Source organism: Synchiropus splendidus, chromosome 4, assembly GCF_027744825.2.
Source record: "Synchiropus splendidus isolate RoL2022-P1 chromosome 4, RoL_Sspl_1.0, whole genome shotgun sequence".
Classification (NCBI taxonomy): Eukaryota; Metazoa; Chordata; class Actinopteri; order Syngnathiformes; family Callionymidae; genus Synchiropus; species Synchiropus splendidus.
Window position 1 is genome coordinate 32,319,740 of NC_071337.1, and position 20,794 is coordinate 32,340,533.

The window sequence follows — 20,794 nt, forward strand, 5'->3', positions numbered from 1 at the left end:
GGACTGATGCTGGTGCTCAGCCTGTTTTTTTTTTTGTTGGGACTAAATCAGGACTGATTCAAATATACGCCTTTCTTTTAGCAGAGGCATCGAAGACCTTCCAGTATATATACCCTGTCTGTGTAATATGGTTACTTAACCTCCTGAGAACCTGAACCTCATACTAGGACATAAATATTTAGGCATTCCAGCACCAGGATACTTTATTTTTAAACTTTGGCCGATTTGCCACTTTTGGTGATACTGCCAGTATTGGCTTGACATCTTAAGTCAGCTACCAAATAAAAATGTACAGCTTTCAATTATCAATAATTTACAACTATCAATATTTTTTAGAGAGAATCCAATACTATATGTACAATACATTTGTAGCTTTATAAGGCATCATAATCCAACACATTTTCACAAGCAGTAATATTGATAATAATTGAAATAAATATGGTGTTATTTATTAATTTATTGTTACAAAAAACAATAAAATCCGTATAGAAATAGGTTCATTATTACATCACACTTGAGTCTGAAGAGGTTTAGATACAGCCCCTTCAGAAGGTCAAGCCAAACGTCTTTCTCCTGGGCAACATCCACCAGCTGCAATTGGGAGATCCCAAGATGCTCCCAGGCCAGTGAAGAGATATAATCCCTTCACCTGGCTCTGGGTCGACCCCTCGGTCTACTCTGAGCTGGCTGTGCCCTAAACATCTCCAAAGGGAGGCGTGCAGGGGTCATCCTCACGCAGGCCTAAACTGCAAAACATGAAAAAATGGACGGCAGCACTCAACACCAGATGCCCTGTAGTGTCATCTGACCGGTTTAGATTAAATTGTATTTACGCCCGGTAATTTCGCCGAATAACATCCAAATTCTCGACTCTTTCGCAACCGTATTTTGGCTATCGCCGTCGCCATATTTGTTTACTGGTAATCCACATCTCAGAACTACTCAAGTAGTTCTATTTATTTAATCAAGCGACAAGCCTTTATATATGTATTGTTTGAATGAATGAATGTTATGGTTGTGACAGCTTAGAAAAACATCACAGATGATACAACTGCATCCTTATCTTGCATAAATATATGAAAAAAGATGTACAAAGACGTTCATCCTCATCTCATCCAAGCCATTTCCTCTCATGCTAACTATAAATGTGATGATGCCATGAGAACAAAATAATTTACAAATAGCAGTGATTGGCTCCTCAGGCCACCAAACTGCAAACCCTACCCTCCAGAGAGCTGCGCCTTTAAATCCTGTCCATGTTAATTAAAAATGGATCGTAGACAAAGCACAACCATGATCACCCTGAAATGGACTTCAGCCCAAGGTTCCAGACACAGCTCCCACTCCGGGAATATAAATATTGAACGGCTGTCAATAGGGAGCCTCGCACCCCGTACTTCCGAAGCACCTCCCACAACTTGTCATACACCTTCTCCAAGTCCATAAAGCATATTTTGAACCCGCGAGAACTGTTGAGAGAGTAAAGAGTTGGTCCGTAGTTCCACGGGCAGGACAGAATCTGCATTGTTCCTCTTGAATCCGAGCTTCAGTAATCGATTGGACCCTCTTCTCTAGCACCTCAGAGCAGACTTTACCAGAGAGGCTGGGGAGTGTGATTCCTCTGTAGATGGAATACACCCTCTGGTCCCCCTTTTTAAATAGGGGAACCACCACCACAGGATGCCACTCGTCCAGTACTGGTACCCAAACATCCACGTGTGGCGTGTCAGCCAAGACAGCTCCTCAACACCCAGAGGCTTCTGCATTTCTGGGCTATTTGACGACCAGAGATTTCAGCCTGAGAAATTGGGGAAGCCTGCCCATCATCCTCCATCCCTGTCTCTCTTACTGAGGGTGGAATGCCTGGGCTGAACCCACAATATGTATTTGATATTCTGTTTTAGATAGTGGTAAACCGCTTAGTAAATGTGTGTCTGTGGAAGGCTTTGTTTCATGTAGAACAAATGAATACTGATGAATTAAAAACGTCTATTGCTGCACGCATTTGTACAGTACTGAAAGAAAAATAGGCATTTTCCAAACGCGATTCAAAGTTAACTGTCGCACAAACGTGTCATAGAAGAAGCCTCTTCTCAGACCGTAAACGCTGTTGTCAAAAGGGAGTCCAGGTCCAAGATTCAGAAATGATCCGCTCCGGGTTTTGGCTGAGCCTCGCCAGGTCGGTAACATGGCTGTGTCTCCGGGAGCCTCGTGCTGGTTCGGTTGATGTCTATCTCGCGCTCTCGTACAGTTACAGAAGCCCCTTCTAACATGAATGCACACTTGCACATACACACGTCGTTTACCCACCTATTTCATCACCGTCTGTGATGCTATAGGGTTTTTTTCCTCCAAAACTTTCCTCTGAATGTTTTAACTTTGAACCGAGTCGCGGTGGATCACCGGATACCGGTCTGGGCGACAGGCAATGGGGGAATGAACCAGGCAAACGGGTACGTTTCTAGAAATGAATTTGTATTTATTTTCCATGGTTGCTCCGAGTTAAATCGTGACTGATTCGGCTTGCTGAGCGGCTGAGCGAGAGAGTTGGGGGAGAGAGAGGGGGATATCATGGCCGCTCAGGTCGCAAGCGTCGCCAATCTGAACACTAGCCCGCCATCCGAACTTAAAAAGCCGGACCGGGAGCCACAGGATGAGTCAGGACCAGGAGATAAGCAACAGAGTAAAGAACCGGGACTTGACAGTGGAACTCCGGGACTCAAGGAACTGCAGGACGGGAACGATGCTGGAGGAGGAGGGGATCCTGACATGAAGAATGGCAACGGGAATTCGGCCAGGGTAAATAATAGCAGCGGTAATCAGAATGATTCGGAAGGTAACAACCGTCCTGGGATGGGACACCACCACTCGGGCCCCTTTCCTCCACCACCCTACGGTTACAACCAGCACTACAGCCGGGCCCCTTTTCATCAACATGGCGGACAACAAAGCCCTGGCATGGCATCTGCATCGGGACCGGGCATGATGGACCCTTACCCCCCTAATTCACATGACCAAGGATACCCAAACCATTACAACAACTACAGCCTTTTCCAAAACAGGACTTCTTATCAGGGTCAAGGATACGGGGCTATGAATTCCCCTCGCAGCAACCAACCCACGGCGGCCGGGGGACAGCCAGGCAAGCAGCAGCAGCAGCAGCAGCAGTCAGGAGGAAGCTCGGTCCTGCCTGCTGCTTACAACAACCAGAGATATAACGTTGGAAACCAACAGCCTACATCAACACCAACTTTAAACCAGCTTCTGACATCCCCCAGCTCGACCAGGAGCTACCCGAACTACCCACAGGGAGACTATAACAATCAGGAAGGGACCAACAAGGGAGCAGATATGGCTAGCAGTCAGTATAGTGGGGTTCATCCGGGTTGGCAACAAAGAACCCACCACCCGCCTCCTATGAGCCCGGGGAATACTGGACAGCCACAAAACAGAAACCAGGTAAACTTCTTCTTCAGTCCAGACACACTTTAACATAGTTTAAGTCTTACAGTAGCGCTGAAAGCCAGCACACAGCTGCACGTTATATAGGAGCAGCTATTGTCTATGTCGACTGAGCTGTATAAAAATGGCTGCCTCTCTTTTCCACTAACACCACCTCTGCAATAGTGTTCAGGCTTTAAAAGAAGCCACATTGGTTGCTCCAACCAACTTTCTGATTGTTGAGGGTTCTGTGTACCTGTTCGTGGTGCAGGTTTCGAGTTAAGCAGCCTGATAACGACGTTGCGCTTCTGAAGTGTGTTTATGCGGATATATGGTGATATTTTCTCCATGTTGCGTTCAGGGCCTCGCTGACGGTACATGGTTTAGTCATGGACTGTGTTTGATATCCTGATAATCTTAGCAGACGCACTCGCCGTGCTATTGTCAAAGTTGCTGCAAGGCTGTCAAAGTAATGTCAAAGACGATTGAGCTCATTTGCATAATCGTTATGTCTACAAGTACGACCTTCGGCGTGAAACGGAAGCAGTGCCCAATAGTTGAAAGCAACAGTTCGATTGTCTAAGTGACAAAAATGTGACTGCATTCGTTTAGCTTCGAAGGTTCTGTCATTTTGGCTCGATCCAAATCCTTCCGCCTATTTTTCTGGGTTTCGCTTGTGTGTGTGTGTAGCCGTGTGCACAGCCTCGCCGGCTTGGAGTTAGCGAAGTGCAGATTGCCTTTGCTTTGGGATTTGAATTATGGAGGTAAAAATCCTGCTGTCAGAGCCAGGAGACAGTTGGTCTTAGGTTGACATGCGAGCGGAAATCTGATTGGCTCCTCACCCCTCCGCTCTCGGCCATTTATAATTGCATCTAACGGAAGGCTGCAGATAAACAGCCCCCTCCTGCTCTGTCATATGGTGCTGTATGATTGCTGCTCCTGTGACTCCTTCTATTCTCTTCTTTTTTTTTTCATTAAATGTTGCATTTCTATTCGCTTTTCCATGTATACGAATGCTATATTTAGACTTTCATCCACTGCAGTAATTTACATGAGGGCATCTTATTTACTCTGTCGTCGAATCAAGATGTGAGGTCAGAACTTTTGTGTTGGATCTAGATCAACAAACACATAATTGCAAACAGCACTTGGTGTAAGTTACACAATTAACTATTGCACACAATTAAAAGTATCTAATCTGTAATTTAGAAGGATTGCCACTAAGAAATGTTTCATTTTACAAAAACCCCACACCATCAACATTAATAGATTTTTTTAAAGCTTAATGTAATTTAATGTAATTGTATTGAAATGCTGTGATGTGATACGAGGCAAAACTCTTATTTGTGATTTATTTAGTCAGACAAAATTACCTTGAACCAGTTATTTACAAATTGTGATTGGCTGATGTTGAGCTGAAATTAGGTTGTACTGCCACTAGTATGTTACTCATTGATCATGTGCTGCTGCTCCTGAAGGTTTTACTGTTTCCTTGTTATTTTATAATATTTATTTTGTTTTAAATTTAAACTGATCTTAAAGAGTCACTAAAAAAACGTGCGGTAGACTGGGTTAATAAAGCCTATATGATAATAATCGGGATCCACCAAAATAAATATTTGTGGCGGAAGCTGAATAACACCTATATAACATATAATCTAACAGGAATCAATTGTTATGTATTTTTTGCTAATTATTATTACATTATTATTAATTGCTACAATAGTGCATTAATAGAAGAGAATAATTTTTTTAGACTTTTAAATAAAGTAAATGTAGGGGCTGGTGATATGACGACCTTAGATTGGGAACGTGTTGACAGTCTGCCCAAGTAAGGAGATTGTATGGATCGTCACATTCTTTGAATTGCATATCTATGCTGATGTGATGTCTCTCACTCATAGAGGGTACTGCACACTTGTCACAAACACACTACATCCACAAACACTCACTCTTACAGTTGGAGCGAACAAGCCGTCAAATAACACAACTTGGAGTTGCTTTTAAACTTGAAACACCTAGATCAACCACACACATTCACACTAGATTGATGAAGTGTTCCTTGTCTGACCTTCGACAACAAAGGCTGTATGCAACACAGAGCTGACAGCTAACATCTCACTACAAACCTTTATTTGCACTCATAGAGTATCAAGGTTTACCTCATTATTTAATAGTAGTCTAAAAGCTAGATGCAGTACATTAAATTAAGAACTGTATGCCAACCTTAACGCAGTGGGAATAGTTTTTTATTATATATTTTAGATTAGGCCTGCATGCAAAACATGTGTTCCAAAAACTTAAGTGCATTAAAGTATTAAACACACAACCAGATTTTGAAACGGAGCGTCCAGTGTCAATGACTGAAACTTGCTTTGTAAAAAGACGCTGTTAAACATCTATTTGTGCAAAAATAACTTTTTTTTTTGTTTTTATAAAAACAAACATCCAAGTCAAATAACAAACACTAACGGACATGAATGTAGTAGCTGTTGCCACAGTAACATTTTCAGATGCAGGGGTCTCCTGGCTGATCCTGATTAATTAGAAACAAGATAAAAACACACATATTTTTAGGATGCTTCTTTCCCTTACTACAAGCCAAGTGTCAACAGCTTCATCTTCTTTCATAGGTAAGCATATAGTTGTATCAGCTGTGTGTTTGTGATGGTTTCTCTCGTATGATTGTGTGTGTGTAAATGTCGTAAATGTCAGCCTTGAAAGCACAGTTTACTTTGTTTAAGTGAGGTTTAATTGATCTTGATTGGGTTTACATCCCAACAATTTTAGAATTTATAATGCAATCAAATAAGTGCCATTTTAAAAAAATACAATCTAAATGCCTTTAATCGCATGATAAAAATGAATAAAATAACTCCTTGCAGATCAGCCTGATCAAGACAATCTTCTGGTGACCCCCCCAGTCAGTTGAGTTCGAGACCCCTGAAACCCCACCACTCACAACACACACACAACTGTTCATTTCATTCTAAAATCTCTCCTCAGGACAGAGATTTTACCAAAGGTGCCAGGCCACAGTGTCTCTGCACATTAGGGCTTAACGATTTAGAATAAACTTTGTATCGCGATTAATTATGACAATATTGTGACTGTCTTTCTTCTTTTTTTGGGAGTTGGTGAAGTGAGGAGGTTGTTTTCTTTATTATGCACTATGCACAAGCAAAAAATCATTCTATAGTGTGACCAAAACTAACTCTGAAACAATCAACATAGAAACACCAGGCCTAAATATTATGATTGCATACATTGATATGAATAACAACTTTATTCAACTACTGAACTCTATAATGAAAAACCTACAATCGCTGTAGACTTCAAGCCTTGTAAACACACTAACGTGTAATTAAGTATTATAAGTATAATTATCATTATATATTCAAATCAGAGAACAAAGCAATGCTGCATATAAAACCCCCCCCAATATATTTGGTGCGGCTTTAATAATTCTGAATCGTGGGGGAAAAAATATTTTGGATTTTTTTTTCACACATTTTTAGTTTGTACCCTTCTTTTTTAAGCTCCTAACTCTTAAATTAATGGAGATTTGAACCTTATTTTTTGCTGTAGAAAAACAAGTATTGCATACATGCCAATGCTATTATTCATTTATTTAAAGTACACTTTTGTTATCGAGCAATCTTAATTTTTCTGTCACTTCTATTTTCATCTCCACATACCTTACTCTAATTCTTAATTTTGTAGAACACATTAAAATAAACAGAGATCACAGTACATGTGATAGCACCTTGATTGAACTCTTGTTACTAGTGGCCTCTTTATCTCGAGTTGACTGAGTCTTCTCTTAAATCTTAGCTTCATTTTTGTAAATGTAGTATGTTTAAAATTAAATTGCTGCCTGTTACGCTTAGTTTCCTCAAGTTACAGCCAGTCACATAGTTTTTTTTATAGCCTTATTGTTACTTATGTTCTCATCTTATATTTCATGTGTTGTTTTTTTTCTTCCTCTTCTATTCTTTTTGCTCCTCACTGCCTCTTTACTTTTTGGTGCATATTGTTACTCTTTGTTGCTTCTCAGTTCCTCCGATTTTGTCTTCTTACCCTAAGTTGCTTCTTGTTCTGCATTGCTTCTGCATTGTCTTACTCATAGTCGTGTCACAATATTGTCTGAAGCATCTTGTTCCTTTTTGTTCCTTCTTGTTTTTGGTTGTTCATTTATTCTCCAAAATGATTACAGTACAAGTAACATCTGACTTACGACCAGGATTGGTTGGGACCAACCTGTCATAAGTCGAATTGGACGTAAGTCGAATGCCATTCAAAATAGCTGACACGATTATATAGGTACTATTGTAGTGGTAGATTGCTGTGTGAGTGAGATGCAGGGATACTGTGCTGTCGTAACTGTCGTACGCGTTGCTGGGCTGCTACGCGCTGCGGCGCCAGACATTGAATACAAAAAACAAATCTGCTGGCTGTGGTCATAAGTACGGGTGGACATGAATCCATGAATCGGATGTTACATGTACTTCAATCTGTGTATATTACAACATGCACTTTAAGTTAAGTTTAGCCATTTGTTTTAGATGGTTAGGTTTAGGGGGAGATGCTGGGGATAGGGGTATGTCAATGTATGTCAATGAAGGTACTCACTAAGATAGGAAGACGCGCGTGTATATATAAAGGAACATGGAGCATAAAGTGAAAGTTCAGCCGCCTCTTAAGCACAACAACGCTGAGTAATGATTCTTTGCATGCCACATGGACATGCTGCCTTCCAGTCATATGTGTGTAGCTAGTTGTGTGTGTATGAGGGAGAAACTGTGTCAGTGATACCCAAGAGAAGAGGGTGGGGAGAGAGTGTTCTATGAATTATCTCCGTCCTGCCTGACAGCTGTGTGTATTTCTGTTTACATTGTGCAACAGTTATGTGGCGATGTGTGTTTGCCTTTTGCCCTGCAAGCATCACTGACTTGCTCTTAGTTGGACTGTCACCAGCCATCTGTCTTGCTTCGGTTACAACTTGCTTGTCACTGTTGGTTTTCTCCAAATTGTTTTCTACTACTTGCTGTTTTCCTCTGCAGTGTGAAAAGCATGAGCAGTTCAAGTGTATTGCTATGAAGTGCCCCGCTAATATAACTATTCATTTTGAAGCAATGAAGTAATGATATGTGGCATGTACTTGGCCAAGGATTATCTTGAAGTTTATATATCAAGAAACGTAACAAGAACCGAGGCTGTGAATAATAGTGTTTACAATGGCATTTGAATAATTGCTCACAACATTGTTGCTGTTATTGATTCCCAATTAGTAAATGAACCCTTTAAAGCTTTTTTTCAATGAAATGTTAAACTTTGATATTGGTATTCCAAAAGGTTGTTGCTTGAAAGTGGTTTGAGATAAAGGCGTACTGTTAATCAGATGGCTGCTTACACAGTGTGCATATATATATTGTGTATATATATATATATATATATAGCCGCAACGATTAGTTGATGTGATTGATTTCGTCAATGTCAAAATCTGTGTGTCGATGCGTCGTGTTGGTGATCCTGTTGGTGAAAACACACGGGCGCAGGATGGGAATCGAGAACTAGTTGTTTTTCAGAAGTAGTGAGAAAATATCACATTCTCTGGGATCATTAAGATATTTTATTTTCTCTCCCTTTAATAGGTTACTGACTGAGGTCCGACTCCAACTCGCTGCCGTCGCTGCGGATGTGCGTCACCACCTCTGACTGACCGCATCAGTCACAGTCATGGAGGTGTTTGCGCTGTGACGGGTCGTAGTGTTAAAAAGTGTGGCTTCATTTGGTTTGCAAAGATAACATGTCTTAAGGATGAGCAAAACCCCTTCGACACCATCGTAGAATGATGAAGTAGTGTTCCGTGTTTGGTCTGTGACACCACACACCCTCGAGCTAACAGCTAGCATGTGGGTTAGCACGGAGCTAACTTGTTAGAGGAGATTGATTTGTTTTTAATGATGTCACACACGTCACATCTGCGCTCCTAGAGTGATTTTTCTTTTTTTCAGTGTCTCTCCTCCTAATAATAACCAGGGAGCTACACTGAACACATTGTTTTAGATTATTATTCAACTAAGACCTTTTGATGAGGATGTTGAGTTTATATTCTTCTCAAGGACCAATAAAGACTTCAGTTTTAAAGAACTGGAGCTCTCTGTCAAATGGTTTATGCTTCATGCTTCACAGGGTTGATACACGTTCCAGGATTATATGTCATTATTTTAATATTCTTGTTTAATAATGTATGGTGTCTGAGTATCACAGTGAGTGTTGAGAGTGACACACTTATTGTAGAGGGTCATCCAGGGTGCCATTGGCCATGCTGAGTAAGTGCATTTCTCACCAGCTAAACCTCGTCAGGATGATGCAAGTGTTGTACAGAGGGGCTGAGTTACTGACCAGTAGCTGCCTGCTGCATGCATTGGCCGAGTGGCAGTTTAGGAATGCAGATAACACCAAATACTGTAATGATAGTGGCATAGGACTTTCCTTTTCCTTTCATTTTGACTGTTTGGATACTTCATAATGATTTATGTGCTGATTTCTGTTCATGAGCTATTCCCATCTACTTTGCAAGACAGAATGGCAGTGGCACACATTAAAGTGTCTTTTTCACATTTACCATGTTATGAACATTTTTTATACTTAGATGTAATTGTTGCAACTGTTACATAAAAGCAATATTACATACTGCTTGAGTAACAAAATAAAAGTGCCCCTTTATTTAAAAAAATGAAGTCAGTTAAACATGCTTTTTAAACTCTGAGGAAAGTGCCTTTATTGGCGACTGTTCTTTTAGTCTCGTGGTAAAGCTGTAGCACAGCTGTTTCAGTGAAAAACGTACGGGCTCCGCTCTGTGTCTGTGGTCTTCAGGCGGCGCCTCACAAAACCAGCCCATGCATTTGCTGTGTGGCCGAAGCGCTTGATCTTAGCTTTGCAATGCATGCTCACTTTGTGCTTCGTGTCCAGCTTAGTGTTTGCAGGCATTTGGTAAAACTCGAAATGACGCCAAACTCTAGTTTTCAGCAAAGACGGAGTTGGTTGGGGCGGCTGTTCTGCCATCTTTGGGTATTTTGCGTTTGTCTGTACGTTGCCGAATACGCTGCACGTGATGTCACAGAATGTTTTCTTTTGGCTCACCCTTAATGAATAGTGACAAGGACGTTTGAACTAATATATCTAATTTTACCTTACTGGACTCCTTTGCAGTGGGAAAGGTGCTAGATCATTGTCTGACATAAACCTTAAATTGCAATGTACGCATCTTCTTGCAGTTAAGGTTTGGGTCTAAATTGTTTCCCAGACGCAGCACGAGAAAACCAATCAGGACTGGATTGTATAACCAACATCAAACCCAATTCACCAGCGTTTTACACCCGAGAGCAACCCTCATTCGTATTGATGGCGTTTAGCAAAACTCTACCCTAACCCAGGAGATGTATACATCTTTGTAATACAGACCTCTCTGTAAGCGAAGTATAATTCCTATATAGCATTGGCCCTCAGAAGCCCTAGCCGGCCTGTGAGCCAATTATTTGAACCAGTTTAACTGTTACCCCACAACTTATTAGGCCAACGTGCATATAAGGACGTTGTTCATATACCAATGCTATATTTTCGATAACATTAACATTTGTTGCTGTTATTGTGAAGTGATTTGGGATTTTTAAAATTTATTCTTGACATGAAGCTCTATCGCTGAAGTTTCAGGGCCTTAGCAAAGTCCCAAGGGAACCCTGAAATCAGTTAGTCTATTCACCCAATTTCAACCCGGGTTTTCTCGACCAATGTTAGCGCTGTTTAAATAAAGCAGCTGCAGTATTTGTTGTAGCATTGGTGTCCCACACACAAATACTGTCATGACTAATGTATCTGCTGCTGTGATGTTTGCTTGTTGTAGATCTGAACAGAATCAATGTGGATTTTGACATGAACGCAAGGGTTGAAATGACAAAAACAAAAAAGAATAATTTCTGACATTGTATTACTGCCATGATTCAGTCAGTCAGTCTGTCACCCCCAACGCTGCACTAAACATTTGGTTTGTGCAACAATTCTGCAACAATATGAACAGTCCTCTTGTGCCTTGGCCTTGGTCCTTGTCAATGGTCAGAGTTCACTTTCATTTTTTGGAATAGTTCTGACATGCACATCCCATATTTGACAGTTTTGTTGCTTGACAGTGATGTTCCAAGTAAGTTCACAGCAAAATGAGAAGTGTATAATGAAAATTGGCTATTCAAAGAGGAATGGCCAGGTTGTCCAGGTTTATAGTAATCATTCTGATAAGTAAAAATAGTTTACATTTACAATCCCATTTTGGTCATTTATAGCTGACCTGAATAATATGATCATATATCTGACCAATCAATCTCTGTATCCAACGTTCCTGACACATAGTAATCTTTTTCAAATGTTGAATTCCTTCTCGCCATGATGCAGTAAGTCCCTCATCATGGTGGTTATCAAAGTTATTGAAACAGTGATCTCAATCTTAAAGTCAAACTAAAAATTTGGAGATGAACTTGGAGGTTTCTTGTTTTGGGCTTGATATTCCATTAACTTTTCTTGTGAGCCTACTGGACTGATGTTAAGAGACAGTTTTGAGTTTTGCGTTTTCTAGTCTATTTGATTTTGTCTTTTTGATATGAGCTTGTAAAATGTCAATGCTCCCATTATAGAGATGGACCTCTTTGTAAGCATGACTTCCTTGGCCACCTCTGTTACAGTTGAAGACTCTTGGAAACACAAGTTTCGCTCTCATGTAAGATAGGGGCTTAGGGATGAGACCTGACTGTTCACCACACCAGTTGTGTCTTTAGTGGATCTGTTTCAAGCTTAAACAGTGATGGAGTGCTCATGCTGGGCTACTCCCACTGTGAACTTGGATAGCTGCATTAATGTGATTTAAGCTGCTGTGCTCTGAAGTCGGTTGATTCACCCCTCACCACAGGTACACACACACCGGTGCTGCCCTGGTGGCAAACATTCAGTTGGAACATTGACTGCCAAGCCTGATTTAGCTTTTCTATATGCAGATTAGCCATGTGCAGACTGTACTTATTAGCCATGTGTTAATTGTATCTATTTATTTACATATGTTTGTGAAATGGAGGAAGTGGCGGCTGGAGCTGCTGCTGTAAATCTCATTTTATGACATGGTATGACAAATCACCTGTCAGATAAAGCAAAAACAGTTATTCTGAAATGGTGAAATTGTGTTGCCTGCTCTCTTCATTTTGAGATGTCAGTGTTAGCTTCTATTCCCACCATTTATATACTCTGCATTCCCTGCTGATCGTGGCTGCAAGAGTCATGTAGGAGATCTGGTGTCCCTTCAGATACACTGCCTTTAGATGGCATTAAAGGTCACTTGAGTTTTTACCAGGGCCTGCTACCTTTTGCCCCAATCTGCTGTTGGTAATGACCCCAGAGACTATAGTTGTGACTCGCCCCCTTCCTTCCCACAGATACATTGCAAATACTTGTTCTTGAACCTGAAGGCCTCCTGAGACTGCTGCCTGCCTAGGGGCTAAAGGGAAAACCCGGAGTGGAATAGGTTATCATGAGTAATGTTGATGACTTCCCCAGCAGCCTGTAGAGTCCCTCCCCCCTGCAGCACCTACATCTGTGCACACACACGCTTACATCACTTCCTGCCGTGAGCTGACCCACGCTTCCCCCAGCGCTCTGTCATTCATAGAGTGCCAAAGCCTGCTGCTTTATTAAAGACCAGGAAGAGCAAGGCCTGGCCCAGGTTCAAGCAACAGTGCAGCTGGGACCTGTTACATTTTCGGCAGACTGCCCTCCTCGTCTGGCTGGCTATAAATAGCTCTGGTGGTTGTCTCCCTTAACTGAGGAAAGTAGGTTTTCAGAAAGGGAAAAACACGAGCACACATTCGCTCACGCACAGAGATTAATAACCGTGGGAAGCAATGAAAGCTTTGTGTCTGCTGTCTGAGGTCAGCAGGGCAGGAGGTGTTGCTACTTAAAAGCCTCAGTGCTTTTGCAAACCATGAACCACGCCACACAGATATTTTATCATAGTTTCTTTCTTTTCCCCTTAAAATGCTCAGCTAAATAGTGTTCTTTGGCATTATGTATGCTAGCTTGAAAGCAATATTGTATACTGCTTACTAAGTTAGACCTTCTCTTAGTTACCTTGGCAGAGTGACTTCTAAACTGACCCCATTGTTTATGTTGGGTAACGCTTCTTTGATTCCCTGTGCTGGCATGATAACTGCTGTGATTACTGAGAGTATTCAAGTCCAAGGACCTTCAAAATCATCTCATTTTAAATCTAATTTGTGTGGGGTAGCCAGGTCTAATGCCAATGATTCAAGGTTAATTTTCGTACTATTCCATGTGTTAGACAACATAATTCTTGAAACTGTTTTATGATGAAACTTGTAAGTGAAGTTTGTCTACAACGTCACTATTTGTTTATGTTTAAATATAATAGTTAACTGTAAGTTAAGTGTAGAGATGAGCAATTCGGTGTTTCAAGTCTCTGGTAGAACCCGCTTGTGTCTGACAGACTGCTCCGCCAGCTTTCTTTAGCGGTGAAGTTGAACCATCTGTCTGCTGTATCTCATGTCTCTTAACAGTTTACTTTAACTATGGTCCCGTCTGGACACATTTCCTTGATGCTATTGAAGAAATATGAGAAATAATGTGAATACATGATCATTTAGTCATATTCTATTCTCATTATACAAACTGTTAGACTCTTGTCTTGTGTGATGAGAAACCTTTTCATAATTCTCTCTCCTAAAAGGGTTGTTTTTAGTTGCCTTATTGAAGATTTCACTAATACGTTGACCGTTTTAGAATTTGTTGATGGTCCCTAACTGATGCCGGGTTGTAGTGTTAGCACTGCTTGTGAGAGTGTATCTGCGATCAGTGAATCCTAATTGGGACGCAGAAGAGGACCACCCCGCCAATACCAGAGCAAATGTCCGTCCAATAGCCAACTATTTTACTATTTAACTACGCGTGTTTATAGAATTTATCGTCTGATGCAGATATATCGTATATTATGTACGATAAGTTATTCGCCATCCCTACTGGGTATGATTTTTAAATGTCTTAAATGCTTCATATTAGTGAATGGCATGGATACAAAGTCAAACACTACAAACAATGGATAGTTGCCATTTTTGCATGATAAATGTTGTCATTTCAACGATTACGATAATTGTCACTATAAATACATCTTGTGTTGGAGACATGTCCCCAATGTACCTCATGTCTCTTAACAATTTACTTTTACTATGGCCCCATCTGGACACATTTCCTAGATGCTATTGAAGGAAATATTAGAAATAATGTGACTAAATGATAATTTAAACATTTTCTATTATCAAAATCATTATGCAAACTGTTAATCCTTTGTCTAGTGTGATGAAAAATCTTTTCACAATTCTCTTTCACAATTCACAAAGTTTTTCATAGGCATGATGGAAGATTTCATTAATACATTGGCCCAATCAGAATTTGATGGTCCCTAACTGATCAGTGAACCTCAATCAGACACGCGGAAGAGGTCGCCACCACCAATACCAGAGTGGTGTCTGTCGAATATCTAACTATTCTACTGTGGTGAAAACCCTGCATGTATGGATTTGAACGAAGGCTGACAACCACTCAATCTAATAAAACTCCGTTCCACAGACTGAAAGTTGACCAACGTCATGATCCAAAGTTAAAATTACGATCTAGAATCAAACCAGATTTTCACAACTGTCGGTGTTGACTGTTAGCATTAGCAACGCCACGGATCTGGACAGGCCAGGGCCGCCATGGTGTTGATTTCATGTATGCCAGTCCATCTGCGATGAACATCATTGGCTGTTTATGTACTTCCGCTTCAAAACAGGAGAGAGTTTGCTCTTATTTAAATAATGTTGTCATTTTCAATGTTTTGCCTTTAGTTTTATAAGTGTTTTTTAAGTGGGAGGAAACTTTGACCTCAAATACAGTCTTACGGAATAATTCTTTAATTAAACATGGCTATCTGAAACCTCCTTTATCACATCCTTAAACCTCAATGGTTGCCTTCTATTCCTTCTTTTGCCTGGTACCTCCGTGTCTCTTATTCTTCTTTGTTCGTGTTTGCTGTTTCTCCTTGTGTCTAAACCAACTACTTGAGGTGTCCCTGTGACATGCTCTTTTCTGACCTTCTTAGTCACTCCCTTGTCTACAAGCTACTCTCACTAAACCATACTGGTACATCATGACAGATCTCACCTCCGCTCTATTAAGTTTTCCTTTCACTCCAGCTACTGCTCTTCTGGGGAGCACCTCTGTCTGTCATTTTCCCCTGTTCCCCTCTGTGCGTGCACTCTCTGTTTCACCTTCGTCCTCTCTGTCCATTACTTGGTATGACTTATCTCAAACATTGCAACTTACCTGCACTCTGTCTTTGGCAAATAATACTTCATTAAGGATATACCCTTACATTGTCCTTAGAAAAGGGACCTCACAGACAGAACCCTTTGCACCCATTGCATGCTGGGATGGACAGAAATGTTTTCTTAATGATACTACTACTACTACTACTACTAAACCAATTCAAGTAAACAGGTTAAACAGTTTTCATGGTCCATATACAGTGGACAATGTAAAATCCTAGACATGTTAACCATCTTTTTTTTCTTTTCTTTTTTTGGCTTTCATCAGCCCCCCAGCCCAATGGACCAGGTAGGCAAGATGCGTGGCCAACCATATGGGGGACCTAGCCCATATTCCCAGCAGCAGCAAGGTCCCCCCACCGGCTCCGGCCCACAACAAGGAGCCACGTATCCAAGTCAGGGATATGGACCTCCCAGCTCTCAGCGATATCCAATGGGATTGCAAGGACGAAACCCAAGTTCAATGAGCGGCATGCAGTATGGTCAGCAGGTCAGTTTAAATAGATGAAATTTGATGTCAGTATATATCTGTTATTTCATCAAATTTGTCTCGCTTGTCAGTAAGGTGAACTTAGTTCTATTTTCGTGGCTTGCTTGTAAAGATTTCAGTCACATAGGTGCTAAGTGTTAAAGCAAAAATGAACAAGCTCCTCTACACACTTTCACCGTAGCTTTAAATTCAACCTTGTATTCAAATACAAAAGTAATCAAACTTAAGAAAACTGCCCACGAACGCAACTGTGTTTCACAGAGGGGACGGGGTGTGGTCTTTTGAATTCTTGCTTGAAATGAAATGCCCCTCATGATCCAATTGATCTTCAGTGAACGAAAAATCCCATCTCTGCTGCAGGGCGGGATCAGTGCAATGTGATAGAACTATAGTAATGAAATTCCTCTCATTGTGATATTATATTAGTTTCGGAGTAATTTATCTCATTCATTGTATTTTATTGTCTATTTACTGTGTTGAAATAAGATTATTAATTTGTTAACAAAGCAGACGCAACCAGTAAATGTTCTCTCTTAACTGCATTCAATTTTCACTGAGGTCCTGTGATCGTTTTAATCATTCCAAAAAGAAACAATATGTTCATTGTTGGGTCACTCTTGCCCATTTTTGAGTCAAATACTGATACCATTCACAGTTCATTGCTTGTTTGATGGAAGATACTGTATATCACACAAGCATGGATATTGATCTGATTAATATGCAAGACTAAACAGAGTTTAAATAATCATGATGTCTCAATTACAGACTGTTATACTGTATTGTGTAATATTTCTCTCCAATTTTAGTTTTTGTGACGACTTCACTCTGCCACTTGAATTGACAGAAGAGTTGATAGCACTCCAACTCCAATGTCAACTATTTCAAAATAGTCCATTGTCTGCCGTTCTGTATGGCAACATCAAAAATGATTTTCCCTGTAAATGTTTGTGTGAAACTGTAAGGGGTCTTATTTTTTGTCAAACCTAGCTGAATGGTTTTCTTTTTTGTGTAGATGTCACCATATGGACAGCAGGGACCAGGTGGCTACGGCCAGCAGAGTCAGGGTTACTATGGTCAACATGGCCCCCAGTCTCATTCAAGCCAGCAGCAGACCCCATACCCGGGGCAACAACAGGGGAACTCTGGTCCGCCTTATGCACCATCAGGCCATCCATCCCAGCCCCCAAGCCAACATGGGCAGCCCGGAACCCCCTACTCGCAATCCCAAGGTCCACATGGTCCTGCTCCTGGTCAGCCGCCATACACGCAATCTCAGTCTCAGTCTCAACCACAGCAGGGTCCAAGTCCTCAGAGCACACAAGGACAACCTGGGTATGCTCAAGGTTCTGGGGCGTCACAGCAGCAAACACCACCCCAGCAGCAACAGCAGACACCATCACAACCACAGCAACAACAATCGGGTGGTCCCTCGTCTCAAAGTCAACCGGCTCCAGGTCACAGCCAGCAGGGTCAACCTTCACCTTACTCCCAGACACCTCCACTGCCACAACAGCAGCAGTCCCCATATCAGCGGTTCCCTCCTCCACAACAGGTTGGAAATTTTCTATTCTCTGGTGCGCATTGTTATGTCTTGTTTATTTAATTTACTGCAATTTATGCAACTGCAACTTATTCATATTGGTAACTCTGTCTCAAATATTCTAAGTTTGTGTTTGAATTCCTTTTTTTCCTTGTGAGGGTTTTATTGGACTGAAGTAATGTATGTTAGAATCAATTGCCTGTATTCAGACATATTTATGGTTGTCAGCAAATCTAATTTCAGTCTGCAAGTTTATTCATTTTTCACGACCAGTTGGGGGGTCAGCTACAATTGTTAACCTGTAAGTATTTTTTGTACATTTTTCATGGCCAGGAACTCTCCCAGGACTCGTTTAGCTCTCAGTCAAGTGCCCCTTCTTCCAATCAGCCCATGGCTTCAAGCAAAAGTGGCCAAGAGGACAGCATGCAGGCCCGACCTTCCAGTTTACCGGTGAGTCCTGGTGTCTTGTGTACTGACCACATTGAGGCAAGAAAACATCATCAGGGTTCTCCCCAGAGCTTTTGCACCATAGGGCTCCCCTGCACTGGGCCCTTTCGTCAGTCCCTACCAGCCCCTTAAATTTTGACGCATTCTCTCTGCTGCCTCCGGTTGGAGACTCTTCCTTCATTGAGAATGTTTTCTTGGGAGAACCATGATCATTATTGTCAATGAAACATCTTTTGTTCTCTGTGGCTCACCTGTCTCTGAACTTTGGGTGTTACCTTAAGAAAGAAAGAAGAAGAAAAATATTGTGTTAAATGTAATATAAATATAAATATTGGTCCTCTTGCAAGGAAATTTAGTTGTCAAAAGCATTACAGCACATGAGGTGAGATGTAGGCAATACACTGCATGTTACAGTTCACATACACGTTTTACATTTGTTCACAGTCTTGCAAGATCAAGAGGTTGATGAGTCTGTAACTGAATGTGGATCCTCGTTAGCTGCTATGTGCAATTAAAAAGGGTGCAAGGAGTTGTTCATGGTGGTCTCAATCACCCTCTCCATCACATCCCCCACGCAATCCTGTTTCTATCCTACCTGTCTTCTTTACCAGCTAGTTAAACCTCTCTCAGTAGCCTTTATGCATCATCCCCTTTGCCCCACTCTGAATAAGGGTGCGCTGACAGTGGTGGAACGTCAACAGTGATCTTCTAACATTGGAGGCTCTCATCCTTTTTAAGAACAACTTTGACAGTGTCGTGTTGGAGATATTGTCAATGTACTATGAAGCATTCACTCTGCTGTTGAGGTTCGGTCTCTTGCCCTGGTATTGTGATGTGGGCTGTAGACCTGCCAGGCTACTTGACGTATAATACAAGCTATAATTATAACAAAAGATTAAAAGACAGACAGACTATGACTTCAAGATATAAGATTCATGGTTCTACTTCTGCCCTGGTAGGCCATGACTCAATAGCTGACCATAAAGATTGACCCAATGAAAACAATAGAGTTGCACTGAACAGAGCAGTAAATTAAGAAGAAATTAATAATTAATTGAGCTATTGTATATTTTCAATGCATTTTCAGTGCAAGGTTGCACACTGAAATTGTACATCCATCCTCATCCACTTACCCGTTGCCGGGCGCGGGGGCTGCAGCTTCCGAAGGTCTTACCAAATGCCTTTCTCCCGGACAACATCCACCAGCTCCAACTGGAGGATCCCGAGACGCTCCCAGGCCAGTGTAGAGATATAATCCCTCCACCTGGTTCTAGGTCGACCCCTCCCAGCTGGCCGTGCCTGAAACACGTCTAAAGTAAGACGTCCATGGGGCATCCTCATGAGATGCCCAAATCACCTCAACCGACTCCTCTCAACATGGAGAAGCAGCGGCTCTACTCTGAGTCTCTCCTGAGTGACTGAACTTTTCACATCTCTAAGGGAGACTCCCGCCACCGGTTGGAGAAAACTAATTTCAGCCTCTTGTATCCGGGATCTCATTCTTTCTGTCATGACCCACAGCTCATGACCATAAGTGAGGGTCGGGATGAAGACTGATCGGTAAATGGAGACCTTTTCTTTTTGGCTCAACTCTCTCTGTGCGGTAGAGCGTCTGCGCTGATTCACTGACCCGTCTCCAACTCCATTACCCCTCCCACCCACTCAAGAACAAGACCCCAATATACTTAAACTTCTCCACTTGAAGCAGGGACTCATTCTTTACCCGAAGAGGGCAATCCACCCTTTACTGGTTGAGAACCATGTCCTCGGACTTCAAGGTGCTGATCCTCATCCCATCCGCTTCACACTCGGATGCAAACCGATCCATCGAGAGTTCAAGGTGCACCGTGATGAAGCCATGAGAATCAAATCATCTACAAATAGCAGTGACTGCAACCTCCGACCACCAAACTGCAAATCCTCCCCACCAGAGCAGGATTGGAGACAATGAATAACACTGGCGGAGATCAACCCCTACCAGAAACACACCGGACTTGCACCCAAGGATCCGGACACAACTCCCGCTTCAGGAATACAGAGTTTGAATGGCCCTCAGTAGACAGCCTCGCACCTCATACTCCAGAAGCACCTCTCACAGCTTGTCACAGGACCACCCGGTCATATGCCTTCCATGGCCAGAATGGAAACCGCACATGCCCCTCTTGAATCCGAGATTCAACAATCGATCGGACCCTCCTCTCCAGCAGCTTAGAGTACATCTTACCAGGTAGGCTCATGGGTGTGATTCCTTTGTAGTTGGAACACACCCTCTGGTCCCCCTTTTTAAATAGGGGAACCACCATCCCAGTCTGCCACTTGCCCGGTACTGACCCAGACGTCCACCCAATGTTGAAGGGCACATCAGCCAATACAGCCCCTCGACAGCTAGCGCCTTCAGGGATGAATCTCATCAACTCCCTGTGCCTTGCCACCGTGGTGCTTTTTGACTACCAC

At 41.9% G+C, this 20,794-nt stretch overlaps 1 protein-coding gene across 2 annotated transcripts in view; it reads left to right on the plus strand.

Annotated features, from left to right (window-relative positions):
• Nucleotides 1–2,165: 2,165 nt before the first annotated feature.
• arid1ab (AT rich interactive domain 1Ab (SWI-like)) overlaps nucleotides 2,166–20,794 on the plus strand; it is a 45,289-nt gene continuing 26,660 nt past the window's right edge. For both annotated transcript variants that reach the window (XM_053861574.1, XM_053861573.1), the window contains exons 1-4: nucleotides 2,166–3,459; nucleotides 16,132–16,353; nucleotides 17,366–17,905; nucleotides 18,227–18,343. In XM_053861574.1, the coding sequence (XP_053717549.1) occupies nucleotides 2,572–3,459; nucleotides 16,132–16,353; nucleotides 17,366–17,905; nucleotides 18,227–18,343 (1,767 nt within the window). In that variant the 5' untranslated portion in view covers nucleotides 2,166–2,571. The remainder of the gene's footprint in view (nucleotides 3,460–16,131; nucleotides 16,354–17,365; nucleotides 17,906–18,226; nucleotides 18,344–20,794) is intronic.